Below are 21880 nucleotides of genomic sequence, written 5' to 3' on the forward strand. Positions count from 1 at the left end.
CTGTACGATCTCTCTGAACCTCAGCTATGGTTTCAGCTGTGAGATAAGGACATCAGCCTAAAGGCTCTCTAAAGAGTCTTTCGACCACAAACATTCCGTGCTTTAAAGATGTGGAAACAATACAAGTCAAATGCTGAGCACAAAAAAGTAAATCACTTTTTCTGGATCAAAGTTCTGTTCAAAGGCCATACATTCTCATGAAGCATTGAGCACAAGTGGCCAGCACATAACAAATACTTGACATGTGTCTGTTAAATAAAATTGAGTCCGTCATTCTAAGGACTGCTCAATTCTGAGGCTTGTGTGAATGAGTCTACTGTATCAGGTTTCCAACAGAAACTACTTGGCTAAAGAACTACAAGTGAAAAAGTGAATACCAATTATTTTGGGCACGAGAGAAGTCAACAGTAAAAAATATATAAAGTCCAGCCCAGTTACTTTGTTTTCTTGTCAGCCTTCAAATATTTTTTATTTGAACATATTTTTGTTCCATTAGCTATAGTTGTGACATCACTGAAGCCCTCTTCTAAGGGTTGGTTCATCGTGGCATGATGGTGACCATGAATTCTCAAAGGCTGTGATAGGGGGGAATGAGCTCTGGCAGGTCCCACCAGGCTGGAAAGACTTTGAGGAAGGCCTTAACACCCTGTGTCCTTCATCCAGGGAAAAGTCTGCAAGAAATAGCTTATCATAAAGAGGTTGGTCAATATGTTATGAATTTTTTTGGCCATAGCATGAGCTGAATTGTTGAAATGTGTAGTTTGGGATAGATTTCAGCAAAATGGTTGAATTTCTTCCAGGCTGTGACTGAACTGGGGGAAAGAGGCAGTTGAAAGGCCCTCCAGTGCAGAATCCATTTTAAGTTGGATCAAAAGCAGTTGAGAAATGCCTACTGCTGCTTCATGAATCATATGGGACCAATGCATTCATAAAATTGAAATACTACAAAATGCTTGTGAGAGAACAGTGACAAGATTCCCCTGAGGGTTACATGAAATAAGCTTTTTTTCTATAGAAAATTCCCTATGTCAGAGAAAGCATTGTGTTGCTTCCCTCAATACGTAGCTACAAAGTTAAAACATTCTCCACCTTAAAAAGAAAACCTTAGCTGGAGCCTTTTATCACTGAGACACCAAGGGGAATGCTATTGTCTAACAGAGAGAGTTGGGAAAATAGAAATGGGGTTAGAAAGGCATCTTTTGCATGAAGTCAATCCCATGTTGTGGAATGGCTTATACTGGCACAATGCTATGTAGATGTTACTGGACATAGTATAGTAGAAAAAAGACTAGACTTTGAGTCCAAAGACTTGGGTTATATATACTCTTGGCTGCACAACTGATCACTCCAACAAATTACTCCACTGCTCTGGTCCTCAGTATCATTTTTTTATAAAATGGGGATAACAATACTTGTACTTTGATTTTCTCAGGGGATTACTAGGAAGACACTTTGCAAATTCGAAAGCATGGCATAAATGGGAGCTAGTTCTCTTATCTGCTTGCTAAAAGTGCTAATAACCATTTACATAAATACCGTCCTTTGAGCTTTACAAAGTGATTTCCCTCACCCATAAAGTAAGCAATACAAGGATTATTACTACCCCAGTTTTTACAGATGAGAAATCCAAGCTTCTAAGAGCTTTGATGACTTGCCTAGAGTTTATTCACCTACTAAGTATAAAAGCTGGGACTGAACCCCAGACTTCCCACCTCCATCTGCTGAAACTCTGGTCTCTATTTGAGTCTACCCTGAGGACTGGATCACTGCTTGGAAAATTACACTGCTTTTGAAATAGTTAGGAAATTGCTTTTTGAAGAACAAATCTAGACTGTTTTGACCACCTGTGATGATGGATTAGACTGTTTTTATCCTGAATGTTATAGTATGGATCTGGTTAAAAGTAGAAATCTAGGACATAACTGAAAGGGAACTAAGTTTGGAGTAAAGGAGCTCTAGGTCCAATGCTGGCTCTGATACTTACTCTGCAACCACAGGGAATGCCATTTAAGTATCAAGAAGCCTTAGTTCTCTCATCTATAAAATGAGAATAGTGACATTGGTGCTACTTACACCTCAGGGTTATTGTTACAGAAAAAGTACTTTAATTACTATATGTCTAAGCATATATACTATATGTATTATTATGTACACATTATATTGTACATATATGGACATATAGAGTATCCCCCCTAAACCCCAGAGTTATTCTCATTAGGGCAATGACAAAGATGGAACATTCACAAACTCTTACATGGTGGCTTTATTGGAACATAAAGGCAACCCCAATTCTTGACGTATATACCAACAAGATTAAAGCTTTGCCAGATCCTACCAAACTAGAAAAACTTGAAGTATATTCTTAGCAACACTCTATTTCTGTTTTCTTAGGACTAGTCTATGTATGTATGTAAAGGCTCATCAATACTAGGCTGGCCATTTGGTAATGAATTCACTGGCCATGGCAATTCATGAAATAAAGAAAAATACAAAACAGTACTCAATCCTATGCAGCCACTTTTAACTTCTAAAGTACTATTGGCAGAGAAGTGGAAAAATCACATAGTTTTTAGACCACCCAGAAATATTAATTTAATTATTGGTATTTTAAGTGTAAAATCCTTGTCTGATGATCAACAAGTGGACATATTGCTAGAGATACAGAATTGTACTGATCATTACAGTCTCATGACAAATGAAACCAGAAACCCAAACGAAGTAATAGCTAAATGAAAAGTTGGCTCACTGGTTGTCCTTGAAGAAACCAAAAATGAAGTTGGCAAAGTTGTTTTTATTGTATCCAGAGGCAACAACAAATAACATTTTATGAGATATTTGGTCACCATGGATTGAAATGCATGATAAACATCTGCAAAAGTATCACTGTCAAAAAAAAAGACAACTTTAGACAAACATCTGTTACAGAATATGAGGAGGGTGAGAAGGCTATTAAAAATTTGACAATATTTTGATAAAACAACATATGTTTTAATACTCAGTGACTTAAATACAAAAGTTGACTTGGGGGAGGATGGGAAAATATATGATTCAGGACTAAGAAATGAGAGAGGCTAAAAGTTTATAGACTACACTGGTACCACATACATATGTCATGAATATATTTTTTCAGAAGGGTTGGGAGGTACTGAACAAGAAACAATAACTACAGCTACTCAGATGTCATTCTTGAATCAGCTGTCTGCATGTGGCCAATCCACTAATTTATTAAAGTACACATCAGAATTAATACAAAACTAGAACAAAAGTGAAAAAAAAGATATTACATGCAAGTCAAGAACTCCAACTTGACCTATTTAAATGAGCTGCTGACAACAAAAAATGGGAAATAGGTGGAAGAATGAATGGACAACATAGATTACAAACATTTCCTAAAGTGTTTAAGTGATAAATATCAGTTGCTATTATGAGGAACACCAAAGAACCTATAAAAATTCTTAAGCAGAAACATTTGCTCTTTGTTAAGGAGAAAAATATGGCAACCAATGACAATTATCAGCATAGGCTATAAATTTATTGCAAAACTTTATAGAGGTGGATGATAGAAGATTACAAACAACTATTATCTCATAAAAGAGTAAGAAGCAATAGAGGGAAAAAAATCAAGTTTCAAAGAAGGTTTTGCGAGGGCCCTAAAATATCTAAAAGGTATTTAAGGGTGAAATGGAAAGGATAACAGACAAAAATAGAAAAGGTACATAAAAATTTATTAAAAAGACATATTCTATTTCATCTTGAAGTACTGTATGGAGACTGTATTTTTCTTATTTGGTTCTCTTATGAAGCTTTCTCTTAAACTTATTTTTTCATCCACTGCTTTTCACTGCAAATAGACATTGAACTGGATCTAAAACTGAAGATGCAAAAAAAGTTGGATGACCTTTGGAAAATTGAAATTCTTTTAATAAACCTAAGTTCCTCCCTAAAATAAAGGTCCATCATCTTTTTAACACCAATATTCCTCTAGTGATGTTGTATGATGTGATTCGTGAAATGAAACAATTTTGAAAAAACTGATTTTAAAGATCAACCAAAAGACAATGAAGAGGTACATGGTAGATGTGAACAGGCTATAACATTCCAAACACAAATTTATGTACAAATGATAGGAAAGATATTATAAGAAAAATGTAAGACTGAAAAAAAAAAGCAGGCTAGTCATGCAGTATAAGCACAAGATAATTGATCCATATTCAGCTTACTCCACTAGTCTTCATGCAATGTCAAGAGATCCAAAGGAAGGCCCTGAACATTCTGGGTAGAACCCCTATGGCAGATCTAAGGAAGGACACTGACAAGAGTCACACAGGATAGGCAGGCATGGACAGATTATGATCCACCATATAACTATTATTGATGGAGGCATCCACATAGATGAAATCACTAATTGGCTGAGGAAGTATGTAGAGTTGTAAGAAAAAAAGAAATTTGCAGGCTGTGCACCCTGGCTGGTTGGAGCAGACTATTAAATTGTCACACACTTAACTTCTGTGTTCAGGAGCATCCCAAATGAATACCATTAGTCACAAGGGAGAGAGGCAAAAGTGTGATTTAACATGACTCAGTGTGATCACATCACTGCTACTGAAAACTCTCAACAGGCAGTAAACTCTTCAAGGTCACGAATAAGTGACAGTTTATCCCGCTTTTAATAGCTTCCAATTATAATCATTCTAGAACAAGAACTGAGCCTATATATGCATACTTCACTTAGTGCTGTTATTGGTTCTATAGAACATATTAGGGAAAATAAGAGTGACAAGTAGCAGTCAGTGTCCTAGGAGTCATGTTTAAAATGGGTAACTGTCAGCTGAAGTATAACCCAACGAGGAATTCTAACTTTATGGCAGTGTCTGCTTATAAGGTATTAACTATGAAGGAGATCAGGCAATCTTATATGGAGCATGCCAAATGTCTTGCCCTCTACCAGTGCAGGGAGAAGCATCTTGGCATGTGTCTCAAAAGGCCTGAATTAGTGTCCCAGGTCTACAACTCTTTTGCTTGAGCTTGGGCAAATCCCTTTAATTCAATCCAATGCTCATTTATTAAATACCTGCTGCATATAAAGCAGCATCCCTAGGAACTGAGAGAGATACAAGTTTTAGATAAGAAAGGGTTGTTGACCTCATAGAGAGCTCAGTCTAGTAGGAAGATAGATACAGTTAGATAACTATAAGACAAAAGGATTTAAGTGTATTAAGACAAATACCACATAAGGCAGGTCATTTTGACTTACCATGTCTGGGTCTCAGTTTCCTCATTTATACAATGAGGAAGCTGCATTAAATTTCTTAAGGACTTCCAAGCTATGATTGTGTGAGTAGCTTCTATTTTTTTCTTTTCTAAACACAGGTGTGCACCATCAACACATGAAAATACAAACTTGCAGAGTTGACAAAACAGGCAGTGATTATTTGTATTACAGGCATTCTTCACTTTTTATCAAAAAAAAAAAAGACTACATTTTTCCTTGCAGCACTTAAAACAGAATTCAAGCTATACAAATGATCTCAATACAACTTTACTTGAACACAACCCTACATAAAGTAGGCACACCTGCAACGTATAAAGAAATAGTCATCTATTTGTTTAATTTTTCTATAATTCATCATTTCTTGATATCACTCATGGAAAAGAGTGAATTTGAATTGTGCAAACAAGGTAAACTGAAATCTTGGGAAAAGCACACTGGTAACTGTATAATTTTCTTTTGCCCTATTCTGGGAAGCTTCTGAAGTTGCAATAACTAGAGGACAATTTTAATGTACTACTTTAGTTTAACAGGAAAGTTCAACTGGGAGAAATGTGTTTCTAGGGAGGGGAGTGAAGGAGAGGGCTGTGACAGCCCAAAGCACAATGCGTTAAAAACTGCAGGCTCAGTTTCACATGTGGACAACTGACGGAGTCAAGCCCTTACTTGAACTGCTGAACCCTGGATAAAAAACTTACCCTTAATCCTGACCTGAGAGTGCTCAATCACCCTCTTTACGGGAAAGAAACCAAGATGGACATAAAGGGTTTACTGCTTTTCTGCAGAATGAGGGTGTGAGCATGTCAAAGAGACAAGTTTATTATCTTTCAGGACACTCAGCAATGGACCACATGCACCCCTTATGAACCTGGACATTCCCCAAAGGGAAAGGCCATGAGCCTAGCGTGACCGTTACCTTTTTTGGTTTTACAAGGTCCACTGTTGGGGTGAATTTCTTGTAAAGGAACTGAGACCACCTTGGCTAGACCAGCATTCAGCATATACTGATAAAGTCGCTTAAATGTTCTTTCACAGAGACCCTGTCAAAATAAAATTCAAAATCAGCATGAAAAATCAACGAGATGATTTATAACAAATGAGCACAGTCCACAATGGAATTTAAGTATAATTCAGGTTACCACCGTTTTGTACCATCAGAGAGAACTTGGCAAATACAAAAAAGGACTATGAAAATTTCTAGAAGTTATGAGATATGATTATTCAAAAGGAATGACAAATCTTTAACAGGGATCCACTCAACACATCCTTCATATAATGCCCAAAAGCATTTTTTTAAAAAAGTGCTATACTGAACACTGGAATGGAAAGCATGAGCAGTCAAAAAACAACTGTGGACTTTTTTTTAACCAATTCTACAATTTCACTGGTGTATGGAACTTCCAAGGAGGAAACACCCTCTAACAGTATTAACAAACTGCTCTGCAACTTTTAATGTTTGAGCACTGCTTGGGGCCTGGAGAGGCTAAGTCAGAAGCCAGGAAACATCATAAGGCAGACTAGGAATCCCGACTTTCTGTCTCCAAGGACAGCTTTCCCTCCGTTCTACTCTGTGGCCTCTCTAATCAACAATAATCATTTATTAAAATACACAATATTTTGGATCACCTGACCGTAAGCACTTCTGTTTGACTGACTCATGAATTGCCAGGTCCTGGTGTTATATTTACCAGGGCTGTTGCAGAATAGAGGCTGAGATGTAGGACAGGATCCCAGAAGGTGTTAGATTTGGGAGGCACCTTCAAGAAAAACTAGTCTGGTCCTCTTATTTGACAAACAAAGAAACTGAGACTCAGAGAAGTGAGAAAATCGGTGGCAGGGCTAGGACAAAAAGGCAGGCCTATGGACTCCAAGGCCAGAGCTCTTTCCATTGTGCTACACAAATTAGGTGATCTCTGATGTTACTTCCAAGTCTCCAATTCTATGGTTCCAAAATTTTAAAAATGGCAAAAATATGGTTGTTGATGAAAAATGGAAAGGCCAGGCTGTGTGTAATGGAAAGAATGAATGATTTGGAGCCAGGAAGATTTTAGTGAATGTCTCACCTCCATCACTTATCAGCTATGTTAGCTAAGATCCTGGCTCCAGCTTTGTGCTACTCTGAGGCTCTAAGGTAGATACATGGTGGAAGCTGCACTAGTGGATGGAATCTTTACACCAAGAAAACTGAAAAGAGATTTTTTGTACAGGAAGCTACTCATCTGGTAAGTAGAAATCTATAAGAAAGATGGTGACTATTTGGTTTCTGGCTTACTGAAGCCAAGTATAGAGTACCTGAGCAGTCTGCAGGTTTATTTTAGTAAGCTATTAGTTACAAGATTTACATGTTAAGTATGGAACAATAGAAAGTACTCTCTATTGTGTGCTGCTAGTTATCTGTTTCAAAAAGGATAGGAATGAGTTTGGAGAAGGGGAAGGAAAACACTTACAAAGTTGCCAATGCACACGTTGAGAGAACATGACACCCTCTTACGTTGGCAGGCTTTCTACCTCTGGGAATGGTGAACATGTGGCTAGAGCAATAACAATGACGGTGTACATATGGTAGAAAAAACCCACTGGTGTTTTGTAGACTATGCATCTTTGCTAATCTATGTATGAAGCTCATGGACCGGCATAAATTAAACCCCCATCAACGAGGCATGTAGTTGTGTATCAGGCACCATGCAAAAGGAATGAAATGACAGTTCCTGACTTTTAGGGGTCTACAATGAGAGAGAAGCAAGAAGTTTAGAAAAACTCTCCTTTTCTAATTCACCAGACTGCTTCTCAGACTCAAGGCACTCTTTTAGCTGCATCACAGAAACGAAAGAATCTACAGCTGGGAGGAACCTAGAGATCACCTCGAGTCTAATTCTATTTGATGAATGAGGAAAGTGAGACCAAGACCCAGAAAGGAGAAGCTACTGAGGGTCTGAGACAGGATCTTCCTGGCTCTAAGGCTAGAGTTCTTTCCACTGAAGAACAGGATGTTTTAACTGAAGAAGTGAGATACCTGCTGCCCAATCTAATTTTTCATCATTTCCTAATGGTCAGTGTTGCAGAGCAGGTACTGTGTTGCAAAAGGAAGGCAAATAGGACTTTCTCATTCATAAGAACACAGATTTAGAGCTGGCAGAGTCCTTCGAGAGTATCTAATCCAATCCCAGCATTTAACAAATAAGAAAATAGGCCCAGAAAAAAATGATTTGCCCATAGAAGCTTAGTAGTGTAGTATATATAGAGAGAGAGCTGGGCCTGGAGTCAAGAAGACCTCAGTTCAAATTTAGCCTTAGATACTTAGTAGCTGTGTTCCCCATGGCAACTCATTTCACCTGTCTGCCTCAGCTTCCTCAAATGTAAAATGGGGATGATAATAATAGCACCTACCTCCCAGGGTTGTTGTTAGGATCAAATTGAATAAATTTATATAGAGCTTTAAACTGTGCCTGGTACAAAGTAGGCACTCAATAAATACTCATTTATTCCACTCCTCCCTTTTAGAGCATCAAAGTCAGTAAGGGATAAATGACAAAAATGAACCAAATCCAAGCAGCGCTTTTTCCACTTTCAGATTTTTATGTGCCTTTAACACCAAATAACTTCAGGTTCAGGTATCTAGCACCAGAGGGTTGGACTAGATGAGATCTGAAAGTGAAATTCCAGGGAAATAAACTACAGTATGATTCAACTGATAGAGCCCAATAAGGATACAGACCATTACAGATCACAAGGAGAGATTTAGATTAGAAACAAAACTCATTTAATTTCTAAAACACGGTTAACCTTTCTAAAATACTTTTCTCTAACTTTTCTGAAAATAAAGTTTAAAATGTGATTTTTCAGCTGTATAATAATGAGAACACTGGATTTGAAGCCAGAGAAACTGAGTTCAAATTCTGCCTACAAATGCAACTTTTAGCAAGTTAGCTTACATTTTTACATTCTTTTACATCTTTATATTCCTCATTGGTAAAATGAAAAGGCTGCATTAGATAATCTTCTAAGGTTCTGCTTACATCTAAAACTATAATCCTGTAAATATAATAGCCTAGATTGCCTTCCCTTTCTAGTACAGTCGTCTCTTTTGTCCAAATTGATAATATGGAAATAATCAAAAATCATATTGGCTGGGAGGTAGCTTCCCAAGTTTCCCTACTTCAGTGGAAAGAGCACTGGATTTAGAATCAGGAAAGATTTAGGGTAATATTCTGTCATGGATGTGTACTAATTGTGTGAACATGGTCAAGTCATTTACTCTTCAATGAGCCTTAGTGTCCTTATGTTAGGTACCTATAGTACCTAACAGGAATGCTGTCATTATTGAAGTAAAAAAAAACAATGTGTGAAAAAAACACTTTGTAAAAGTCTTAACATGCTACTTGGATGTCAGCTATTATTCTCCAGCCTTGCTTTGCTGGAATCTATAGAGATAAGAATATAAATTTCTAAGTAATATGTTGAAATTTTACAAAGCACTTTTTGACAACCAACCCATGTGGATGCAGCTAAAGCACAAATAGTACTGGCCTCATTTTACAGATGAAGCAAACTGCTCGCAGTAATGTAACTAGAAAGTGCCAAAGCTGGGATCAGAATCTAGGTCTCACAAACTCTAAGGTTAGCGCTATTTTTTACTACATAACATTGCTTTACAGAATGACCAAAATAGTGACCATTTTTCCACCCTTCACTTTTTACTTCCCTCCCCAGGCCTGCAACGAAGACATTTCTATGAAAGACTATTACCAACAAAACAGAAAGATGGAATGTAAAAGCTAACTTGAACTTCATATGCCATTTCCATGTGGTCTCTCTGAACACAGCTTGTAACAAAATCCAATAAAAAACTTAAGTCTGTTCAAGAATCTACAGAATCTAAGTAGAGTTCAAAGGAAGGACAAAGTACTTTTTCATTTTTGTTGAAAAGAGAAGAAAAAAGAAAAAGCCCAAACCCGGAGCTATTCAAGTCTATAACATGGTCTTTAGGTTTCCATTTGTGATTCATTTACTGTGTGCTTAGAGAAAAAGAGGTCTCCAAACCTAAGCTCCTCACACAATAATTACGTGCAGATTAAATTCAGCACAGCACAAGCACTGGAAAACCACTGAGTGTCTCACCAGTTCCTCCCTCAGGCATCCTAATGTCTCCATCTGGTTAGTTCGAATGCTCAGCATTGCAGAAAGCTTCTCCATAAGGATGTCATATTTACTTCTCCTATGATAAAAGCAGACAATTTGCCATTTTCAGTTCCATTGTCACAGGCCATCTGTATTTTTAAAGATTTCTGTTCAAGGACTGTGTGTGCAAACATACATATATAGAGTCTTATGATCCTAGGATAGTATAGCTGAAAGGAACCTTAGAGATCACTTGGTCTGACATCTGAGAGAAATCTGAGGTCCAGGATAAAAATACTTTTCAAGGTCATACAGTCAGTGACAGAAGCAGGGCTTCTTAAGAATATGCATATCTGTGAATGCCTTGTTTTATGCCTGTAAGCACTCTGATTTAAGGAACTTAGGGTTTGGTTATGAAAAGGTAACAGGCTAAGAATACCAATTCTTACGTCCTGGAGCTCTTAGCCTACATGATCTGAAAGAACAGCAACACTCCTTCCTTATGTCCTAATAAAGCCATCATGTAGGTGACTTAAGAAATGTTAACTCACATTGTTGGTGGAGCTGTGAGCTCATCCAACCATTCTGGAGAGCAATTTGGAACTATGCTCAAAGGTCTACAAAAATGTGCATACTTTGACCCAGCAGTATCGCTACTAGGACTGTATCCCCAAGAGATCAAAAAAATGGGAAAGGGTCCCACATGTACAAAAATATTTATAGCAGCACTCTTTGTAGTTGCCAAAAACTGGAAGTCAAGGGGATGCCCATCAATTGGGGAATGGCTGAATAAATTATGGTATATGAATGTAATAGAGTACTATTGTGCCATAAGAAATGATGAACAAGAAGACTTCAGAGAGGCCTGGAAGGAGTTATATGATCTGATGCTGAGTGAAAGGAGCAGAACCAGGAGAACTTTGCACAGCAATGACCACAGTGCGCGAGAATTTTTTCTGGTAGACTTGGAATTTCGTAATAACGCAAGAACTTATTTAAAAAAAAAAATCCTAATGGCGGTCTTCTAAGGCAAAATGCCTTCCACACTCAGAGAAAGAAACATGGAAGTCATTCACAGAATGTAGCAGATCATGTTCGTGTGTGTGTGTGTGTGTTTTTGTGTATCATGTTTTGATTTGTTATATGATTTCTTCCATTTATTTTAGTTCAACTACATAGCATTACTATAGTGAAAACGTACTCAATAGGAAAGTATATGTAGAACCTATACAGAATTGTATGCTGTCGTGGGAAGGGAGGGGGGTAGTGGGGGGTAGGTATGGGGGGGAATAAAATCTTAATTTTATGGTAGTGACTGTAAAACATTAAAAAATAATAACAATAAAATTAAAATAAAAAAAAGAAATATTAACTCATAATAACAAAGATGATTGCCAAATTCTTTGCAACATATCATGGAGAACTATGTGATTGAAGAGCATATGGGAGTGAGAAGACCTAACCTCTATTAGCTTTTCTCTGGGTTGCTGATACACTTTCTTCCCAATATGTTAAAGCAAAATATATCTAACATAAATGAGAATGTTATAATTATTTCCAAAGGAGAATAAATGCTATAAGATGTTCCCTAGAAAGAACTGCAGACTCCTCCGAAAAAGATAAGACCCTGTTTAATTTCACTTTAATCAGGACTGGTGTTATGCAATATACAACCCTAGGAAATGCTGAATTCTGGTACTTTTGGGCAGAAGGGGGAGCACATGGAGTAGGTGCAGAGCTAAGGCCCTCTTCCAGCTTCCATTTTTACTGTTTCAAGGACTTGCAGTCTCATGAAGGGACATAAATCATCTTTACAGTAGCCCCAGCTGTGAGTCTAGTAACAAGAATCTGACAGATGCCTGATATATGAAAACATGCTAATCAAATATGCAGATGACACAAAGGTAGTAGTCACATCTATTATGTTGGATGTCTAGAATCAAGAGTCAAAAAGATCTCTAAACACTAGGAAAGCTGAAGTGAAGAAAACGAAATTCAATAAGGGATAAAGTAAAGTTCTATACTTCAAAAAACCAACTGCACCAGTTACAATGGTGAGGTCTGAAGAGCAGCTGGTGTGAAGGTGTTAGGGATTAAGGTTTAAATGAAAGATGAATTTCTTATTGATGGTGAACTTCTCTAAACACTTTTATTAGCAGATGGTTTTCTCATTTTCTCATTCTATCAACCTTCAGAACACCATAAAGCCATTTCAGAGAAGTAAAAAGACTGGTCTACCAGAAGAACACTGAAGGCTACAAAAACAATGTAAACAAAAATGGCATATTTCCAATCAAGTTAGTCCATGTGGGTATTATGGAAAAGCACTGCAATGGCTACAGAGCTATAAGCTGAGTAGCAGGAGATACAACTGAATAATATCTGGGACCCTGAGCAGTGCTTCTCGATGATTTCAAACAGCTTATTACTATCAAAGTTGATAGCATTTTTTTTCCTTTATGAATGTGAGTCTCCCTAATTCTTCCAGGTTGGACTTAGACTTCATTGGGCCCAATCCCATTGCTGATGAGCGAAGAGCTTTGATCTGTTCCATTTCTTTTTTTAAAAAAATTAATTAATTTTTAGTTTTCAACATTCACTTCCACAAGATTTTGAGTTCCAAATTTTCTCCTCTTCTCTTCCCTTTGCCCACTCCAAGACAACGTGCATTCTGATTACCTCTTCCTCAATCTTCCCTCCTTTCTCTTATTCTCTTCCCCTCCATTTCCTTGTAGGGCAAGAAAGATTTCTATACCCCACTGCCTGCATGTAAAAACAATTTTTAACATCCGTTTTTAAAACTCTTGAGTTCCAACTTCTCTCCTTTCTCCCCCCACCCCACCCACCTCAACTGAGAAGGCAAGAAATTTGTTATAGGTTATACATGTGTAGTCATGCAAAACACTTCCTTAACAATTATGTTGTGAAAGACTAACTATATTTTCCCTCCATCCTATACTGCCCCCTCCCCCATTCTATTCTCCTTTGACCCTGTCCCTCCTGAAAAATGTTCACTTCTAATTACTTCCCCCACCCCTGAAACTGGGACTCCGTTGGGGCCCTGCCTGAGGGCTCCTTTGGACCCTCCTAGCTTGAGAGTGATTATCAATAGTAACTATTGCTGTTTCCCACTCAGCCTGATGTCTTTCTTTTTCTGGACCTCATTAAAGGGGCCATGCCCTGGCTACTTCTTAAACAGGCTTATTCAATGAATGGGCGTTGCCTCATCCTAAGTAAGTGCCTGCAAAGACCTTGGCCTAAAGGCCCCAAGGACTCCCAGTGCATCCTGGGTCATCTCCAGTCATCCTGAGGAATATCAGGTCTCTGGATTCAGATGGCTCTGGAGGAGAAATGAGGTTGGTGACCTGCACAGCCCTCCCTCACTCAAAACAAATGCAAGTCATGTCGTCATTTCTGTGATGGCATGGTTTTCTTCAGCAACGAAAGATGAACACAATCCTTCTATCATCCCCCCATCCCCTGCTTATCCCTTGCCCCCCTACCTTCCTTAAGTGTAAGAGATTTTCCTACCAAATTGAGTGTGCATGTTTTTCCTTCCTTAAGTCAAATCTGATGAGTCACTCTTTCCCTCTCACTTCCCCTCTATTTCCCTCCACTGAAAAAGTTTTTTTCTTGCCTCTCTTATGTGAGAGATAATTTACCCTATTCTATTTGTCTCTTTCTCCTACTCCCAAAATATTTATTCCTCTCTCACCCCTTAATTTTATTTTTTTGGGTATCATCCCTTCATATTCAACTCCCCCTGTGCCCTCTGTCTCTCTCTCTCTATATATATATACATATATATACATATATATGTTCACACACACCCCTCCAACTATCCTAATACTGAGAAAAGTCTCAAGAGTTACAAATATCATCTTTTCATATAGCAATGTAAACAGTTCAACTTTAGTAAGTTCCTTAAGATTTCTCTTTTCTATTTACCTTTTCATGCTTCTCATGATTCTTGTATTTGAAAGTCAAATTTTCTATTCAGTTCTGGTCTTTTCATGAGGAATGCCTGAAAATCCTCTATTTCACTGAATTACCTTTTTATTTTTTTGCCTGAAGTATTATATTCAGTTTTGTTGAGTAGGTGATTCTTGGTTTTAATCCCAGCTCCTTTGACCTCTGGAATATCCTATTCTAAGCCCTTTATCCCTTCATATAGAAGCAGCTAGATCTTGTGTTATCCTGATTGTGTTTCCATAATACTTAAATTGTTTCTGTCTGGCTGCTTGCAATATTATCTCCTTGACCTGGGAGTTCTAGAATTTGTCTACAATATTCCTAGGAGTTTTCCCTTTGGGATCTCTTTCAGGAAGTGATTGGTGGACTCTTTCAATATCTATTTTACCCTCTGGTTCTAGAATAACAGGGCAGTTTTCCTTGGTAATTTCTTGCAAGACGATATCTAGGATCTGTTTTTGATCATGGCTTTCAGGTAGTCCAATAATTTTAAAATTGTTTCTCCTGGATCTATTTTCCAGGTCAGTTGTCTTTCCAGTGAGATATTTCACGTTGTCTGCTATTTCTCATTCTTTTGGTTTTGTTTTATAATTTCTTGATTTTTCATAAAGTTGTTAAGTTTCCATCAGCTCCATTCTAATTTTTAAGGAATTATTTTCTTTAGTGAGCTTCTGGACCTCCTTTTCCATTTGGCCAATTCTACTTTTAAAGGCACTCTTCTCCTCAGTGGCTTTTTGGATCTCTTTTGCCATTTGGGTTAGTCTATTTTTTAAGGTGTTATTTTCTTCAGTATTTTTTCAGGTCCCCTTGAGCAAGCAGATGACTCATTTTTCATGATTTTCTTGTATCCCTTTCATTTTTTTTCCCCAATTTTCCCTCTATTTTTCTTACCTGATTTTCAAAGCCCTTTTTGAGCTCTTTCATGGCCTGAGACCAATTCATATTTTTCTTTGAGGCTTTGGATATAAGAGTTTTTGACTTTGTTGTCTCCTTCTGGTTGTATGTTTGCGTCTTCTTTGTCACCAAAATAAGATTCTATAGTCTGATTTTCTTTTTCTGTTTTTGCTCATTTCCCCAGCCAATTACTTGACTTTTGAGTTCTTTGTCAAGGTAGTTCTCTGGCAGTGGGGTTCGGGGGTGTACTGTCAGCCGCTTGATGCCCCCACAATCTCTAGGCCTACAGCTCCAGAAACAGCTGCTGCTGCTGCCATGGGCTCCTCTGCCCCCTCCACTGCTCCACTGCTAGGGCTGGACAACTATATTTTCTCACACAGCTCCAACAGGTTATTTTCACTAACCTTCCAATTTGTCCTCAATGTTTTGGGGTCATGAAGTCTGAAAACTGCCACAGGTGCCAGTGATTCAGTCCCCCCAAGGCCTGCTCAGGTCCCATCTGTGCTGAAGCGGCCCATGCTGGACTGTGCTCTGTTCTCAGCCCAGTGCAACAGACATTTCTCATAGACCTTCCAGGTTGTCTTGGGCTGGAGATTTGCTTTACTCCCTCATTCTGTGGGTTCTGGAACTCTAGAATTTGTTTAGAGTCATTTTTTACAGGTGTTTGGGTTTGGGAGGAGAGGTCTAGCAAGTCCCTGCTTTTACTCTGCCATCTTGGCTCTGATGATCTGTTCCTTTTCTGACCTGGGCCAATTCTTTCCTCAGTAGACAATCTGGTTGCTCCTGAGGAACCTGACTGGTGCTGATTTTCATGCACTTATTCAACTGTTCCAAGCCTTACTTTAGCTCAGACCTCCTGAACTCAAGAGATCTACCAGCTTTAGTATGGAGGACAGAGAAGCACCTCCCTGGCACAAGTCCATTTCTTTTACATTAATATTCTTCCAGTGTGTCTGTGGTACTTCAAAGCTTGGATGACTACAATCTAATAGAAGAATTAAAATGAAAAGGGGCCAAGAGCAATGAAAATAAAAATAGGGGACATAAAAAAGCTATACCATGTTACTGACGACAACTTGTGCACAGTCAAAAATGAAATCATTGAGTATATACATGACCAGAAAAGTAGACAAGTTAGTAATAGACTAAGAAAGATAAGTTTAGCTAAAAAAATAAGAGGAAGGTCTGAAGAGTGCTACGAAGATCCCCTGTGGAGGTTTCATAAGAAAACACACACAAGAATAACAGAGAAAAAGAAAGTAGTTCTCCATACCTTCATGAGAGCAGCTAACATCTATATGGGTGAAGGGAGTATCTAAACCAATCAAAATGAATCTTTCAAAAAAAAAAAAAAAAAAGGAAAAATGTTGGCTACAATCTTAGCATGAACCAAGTGTCATAAATCTGCTCCCACAGTTATTATTACTTTGGCAAGTATTTCCTCCACAGACCACTCCTCCCCATCTCATTCCTTTACCGTACTCCTTTGAAGAGTTGGGAGATAGGAAACACTGCATATATTTTTTTTGACTCTTCCAAAGTATTGATTGGTTTTGCTGACTGTTTGTTTTTTCTTCTTTTTCTTAAAAAATATACTTTGATTTTCAGGATTATGATGGAAGGTGAGATGCCCGAAAATAGGGATTCATTTTTTGTCTTTGTATCCTAAGTGCCTAGTACAATGCCTGACACATAGTAGGATCTTAATAAATACTAATTCATTGATTGATTGGACTGAAAGGATGGTGGTGCCCAATAGAATTAGTAAAATTTGGAAGAGAAGTCTTTTTTGGGGGGGATAAGGTAATAAGCTTTGCTATGGACATAATGAATTTGAAATAACTTTAGGATATGTAGTCTGAACTACCTATTAGGCAACTGGTAATATAAGATTGGAGCTCAGGAAAAAGACTAAATCCAGATATATAAATCAGGAAATCATTTGAATTAAACCCATGTGAGCTGATGAGGTATCAAATAAGAGTGTATGCAGAAAAAAAAAGGAGGACCATGATAGAGAATTGGCAATATTCACAGCAGTCCAGCAAAGGAAATTGAGAAGTATCAATAAGACAAGTAGGACAAGTGAGATTGAATACTGTCATAAAAAAACAAACAAAAAACCACAGGAGAGAGTATCCACCAGGAGAAAAAAAAGTTAATGATGGCAAATGATGCAGAGAAGTCAAGCAGAATAGGGACTGAGAAAAAGCTACCACAACTGGCAATTAAAAGATCAGTGGCATCTCTGGAGAAGGAAGTCTAAAGCAAGATTGAAAAGAGTTAAGAAATGAACAGAGAAGTAATAGTGGCAACAAGAATAAGCAGCTTTTTCTAAGAATTCACCTATGAAAGGTAAGAGAGGTATAGGATGATAGTGTAAAGGGCAAACAGGTCAATTGCTGTGGTTGTTTAAGGATGAGGAAAACCTAAGCATGTTTATAGACAGTAAGAAAGGAGCTAGTAGAAAGGGAGAGATTAATGACAGGCCAGGGTTTGAACAAAATTGTAGGGGCATTCTGCTAAATATGGGAGGAAATGGCATAAAAGATACACACAGAGGCACTGGCTTTAAAGAGAAGGGCTAACTTGTCATCAGAAACAGGAGTACAGGTGAAAATAATAGGGGATGATGTAAAGAGGAGAGAAGAAGGGAGAAGAAAAGTACATTTTGAATGTTTCTCTGTGAAATAGAGGCTGACTGACTGTTGATGAGAGTTACTGAAGAAGGACTGGAATAGGCAGTTAGACTAAATGATTTCTAAGGTTCCTTCCAAGATCCTAAATCTACAAACGTTATGATCAACAGGCTCAAGTATCAAGTCAAGAACTATTAATTCTCTGTACATACCAAATTCATTCATTATAATACTGCTCAGAACCTGGTTTATGGTTTTCAAAGGCTCAGTTCACATGGCTGCACCTGAACATTCTACTGAGCACATTCACATACTGTACCTGTCAACGTGAAAACGATTCAGGAGCAGGAGAATTGAGTGTTGCTGGGCTCCAGTTGGTAATCGAATAACGTGAGACTGCATTGTAATAAGACCATTTCTGTTCAATATTTTTCTGTGGTAGTGAAGTTTCCCTGCATCAACCCTAGAGGAAAATGTGGAAACAATAGATAATAATTAAATTAAATATACATTTATATAAATGCCTTCATGCAGAGCACTGGGTTAGCTGCTGGGGAAATTGTAAAGTTAAGACAGTCTCCCTGACATACAAGAGCTAATAGTCTGGATACTAACACAGATAACTTTATTTTATAAAAAGTACATTAGAAAACAAAATTAATGCACCTAGGATAAGGAGTGTGGTAGAAGAGAAAACAAATCTTTGTATCAAATTTGTCTGAGAAGTGTTGTGTTTCCAAATAATATATGCAATTAACATATACATATAGATACATATATGTGTGTATGTATATAATAAATCAATAACCATATCAGAGTGCTTCAAATCACTAATAATAAGAGAAATGCATCAAAACAGCCCTAAAGTTTTACCTCACACGCTGCAATCTGTCAAAAGATGACAAATGATGAAAACAGATGCTGGAGGGGTTGTGGGAAGATAGGCACACTAGTATATTGTTGGTGAAAGCTCTGAATCAGTACAACCATTTTGGAAAGCAATTTGGAATAAAGTACCTAAAATATTCATATTATTTGATCCAGAGATTCCACTACTAGGCTTATACCTCAAGAAGGTCACTGATAAGAAGAAAGTCCCCCAAACATTCATAGCAGCACTTCTTGTGACAGTAAAGAAGTGAAGCAGAAGCTAAACAAATGCCAGTAGACAAATGTAATGGAATATTACTGCGCTATTAATATATGATGATTATGATGAATACAAAGAATCATGGAAAGATCTATATGAACTGATGCCGAAAGAAGCAAAGGCAAGAAAACAATACACGCAATGACTACAACAACATAAAAAGGGCAACAAAAACCACCATAAAAAGAACTAAAAAGGAATGCTGCCAAGTTACAAAGAAGAAGCATGGCTCCATGATAGAAGACATCCCCATCTTAAACCTTTGCAGAGGTGGAAGGTTGGTCTACAAGTATGTTACACCACACATATTTTGAGACTTTTCCATTATAATGATAACTTTTGGTGATTCCTTCCTTCTTTCCTTCCTTCCTTCCTTCGCGAGGTAATGGTGAAAATTTTGGTAATTAAAAAACTTTAGCAATAAATTTTAAAAATAAATAAATAAATACACTAGAGAAATATGAAACAAAATGATATGTGAGATCTGAGGTTGCTGACAGGAAGACTTCCTGAAGGAAACAGTATCTGAGCTGGATTTTTAAAATATTTAAAGAGTGGGCAGTAATTAAATAGGCAAAGTAAGAGAGAGAAAATGTTTCAGGAATAATGTTTTGGTTATAGCTTTCACTCCAAATTATGTTTAGAATTTTATGGAAATGATATTTACAGCCTTGACATTTAATCCATCGATGAGGACAATGTATTTCCCCAGTTAGCCAATCTCAGATTACAGTTCCTACACAACTCATTCAGAAAGGAGGATACTGGTGGTGTGGGAACCTTAGGACCTCATACTCTTTGGTTGTAGGTAAGGCAGTGGAAGATATAGAGGATCCAATATGTGCATCTGAGGAATATGAAAAGGAATCTGAGAGCCTGAGGATGGGTCAAAACCCACTATAGAATAGCATATTTAGAGTTGGAAGGGACAAAAGAAGTCATCTAGCCCAATTCCACCACTTTTCCCATGTCCCTCAAGGAAATGTTCCAAAATAACATGGGACTCAAGGTGAGTAAAAGACAAGTCATAAAGCCCTTGCATTTGGTTTTCAACAGGCCCAAGGTTTTTTTTTCTCCCTTTTAAAATCAAGGTTTCTGCTGATGCAGAACAGTAAATCCTCTCACTTACTTGAAAGCACTGCTGTGAAGGTCCCTCTGAAGTTCTCCTTGCCATCTTGCTCGGCCTAACCTTTCCAAAATACAGTAGGAGAAGTCTGGGAGTTTTAAATCAGGATCTCCTTCCAAGCCTATTAAGGCCCTGTAACGCATATCCTGTGAGGCAACGATGATCAGTTTCTTTCCCCATCTGCAAATCAGAAACAACCAAAAGAAGAAAGAAGAGTTCAAGTTTTTGAAATTTATTTTGGAAGTTATTAAAAATATTCCTCTCTAACTGTATTATGCAGAGGTACCACTTTTCATTTTAACTGTTTTCTACTTTTTATTACAAGAACATGAGGCTCAAACAACCAGCTAAGCTTCCAAGGCCTCTCTCCTCCTCTTGTTAACATTACTTAAGCTTAATAACTGCACTATGACTTTTGGGACAACCTGTACACATCACACTGCCTCTCTGTGCCAGAAAACAAGAGCCCCCATTAAGTTAGAGGAAAACCCTCTAATATGATAATAAATAAGTTCTTTCTGCTCTTGTTTGAAGACCACAAACTCAACAGCAGCACTACCTCCTTACTGAAGGCTCCACAGCTGCAGCTTCAGTCTTTACTAATGAGCCTTGGCTCAAGTGAAAAACCAACAACTTCAACCTAGAAACAGTTACTCTAAAACTTAAATGCACACAAAGAAACTGTGTCTACTCTGCCCGGTCTCACTCCAAACATCCAACAGCATAATTTTGCTGGATGAATAAGAGTTTTACCAAGAGTACACACATATGTGTAACTTTAGAAATTGCCTGGATAACCTTCTGACCCTGAATAAGAAAATTTGATAATTTACTTATTCCTACTCGGTCTGCCCTTATGTTCCTCTACCTAACCCATAAATTGTGGCCCTTTATGTTTACTGTCCATAACTGACTGCCCTGACTAAAATCCCTTCCCACTTTCTAAATGATCCTCCACATGGCTACCAAATTGATTTTCTTAAAATACAGATCTGATCATGTCATTCCTTTGCTCCATAAACTCCAGTGGCTCCCTATTGCCTCTAGGATCAAATACAAATTCTTCTATTTGGTATTTAAAGCCCTTCCTAACTCGATCCTAGTTATGCATGCTCTCTACCTCTAAGACAGGTAAATCTGCCTTTGTTCTATTTCCTGGAAGCACTTCATCTTCCATATCAATGCCTCTGTACAGGCTATGCCCCAAGCCTGGAATACACTCTTTTATCGCTACCCCAATCTCTAAGTACCTCCAAAGCTCAGGTAAAGCTTTAGCTTCCAGCTGAGGCCTTTCCTGAAGCCTGAAGTTGCTAGTGCCCCTCCCTCTATTTGAAATCACCTTGTATTTACTTGGTAGACACTTTTATGTGCACTTCCATATTATTTCCCCCAAAAGGATGTGAGCTCCTTGAGGACCTGGCATAGAAGGAGCTTCATAAATCCTTGGCTGACTTCACACCGACCTGTCTCAGCATCTATTACACAGGACTTAGTTTTTCTTTCCTCCTCAGCTGAACTTGTTTGTTTCTTCCTCCTTGACACTTTTCCCAAGCAAAGCAGCAAAAACCTCATTGTTATCTTTGACTCAGCCTGACAACTTACTATCCTTCACTCACATATTTATCAGTGGCTTATAAATACTCATATATATATTTAATAGCACATTGCTTATTCTTTCTTTATCACTTACTGATTTAAGTTATATAAATCTT

At 37.8% G+C, this 21880-nt stretch overlaps 1 protein-coding gene across 1 annotated transcript in view; it reads right to left on the reverse strand.

Annotated features, from left to right (window-relative positions):
* Window positions 1–21880, reverse strand: part of GTF3C1 (general transcription factor IIIC subunit 1) — a 128577-nt gene that overhangs the window by 75077 nt on the left and 31620 nt on the right. Inside the window, exons 3-6 of the mRNA XM_072598050.1 lie at window positions 20172–20348; window positions 18212–18355; window positions 10388–10484; window positions 6186–6309 (exon numbers count right to left, since the gene is read on the reverse strand). Coding sequence (XP_072454151.1) covers window positions 6186–6309; window positions 10388–10484; window positions 18212–18355; window positions 20172–20348 — 542 coding nt within the window. The remainder of the gene's footprint in view (window positions 1–6185; window positions 6310–10387; window positions 10485–18211; window positions 18356–20171; window positions 20349–21880) is intronic.

This window comes from Notamacropus eugenii, chromosome 1 (genome assembly GCF_028372415.1).
Source record: "Notamacropus eugenii isolate mMacEug1 chromosome 1, mMacEug1.pri_v2, whole genome shotgun sequence".
NCBI classification, from domain to species: domain Eukaryota; kingdom Metazoa; phylum Chordata; class Mammalia; order Diprotodontia; family Macropodidae; genus Notamacropus; species Notamacropus eugenii.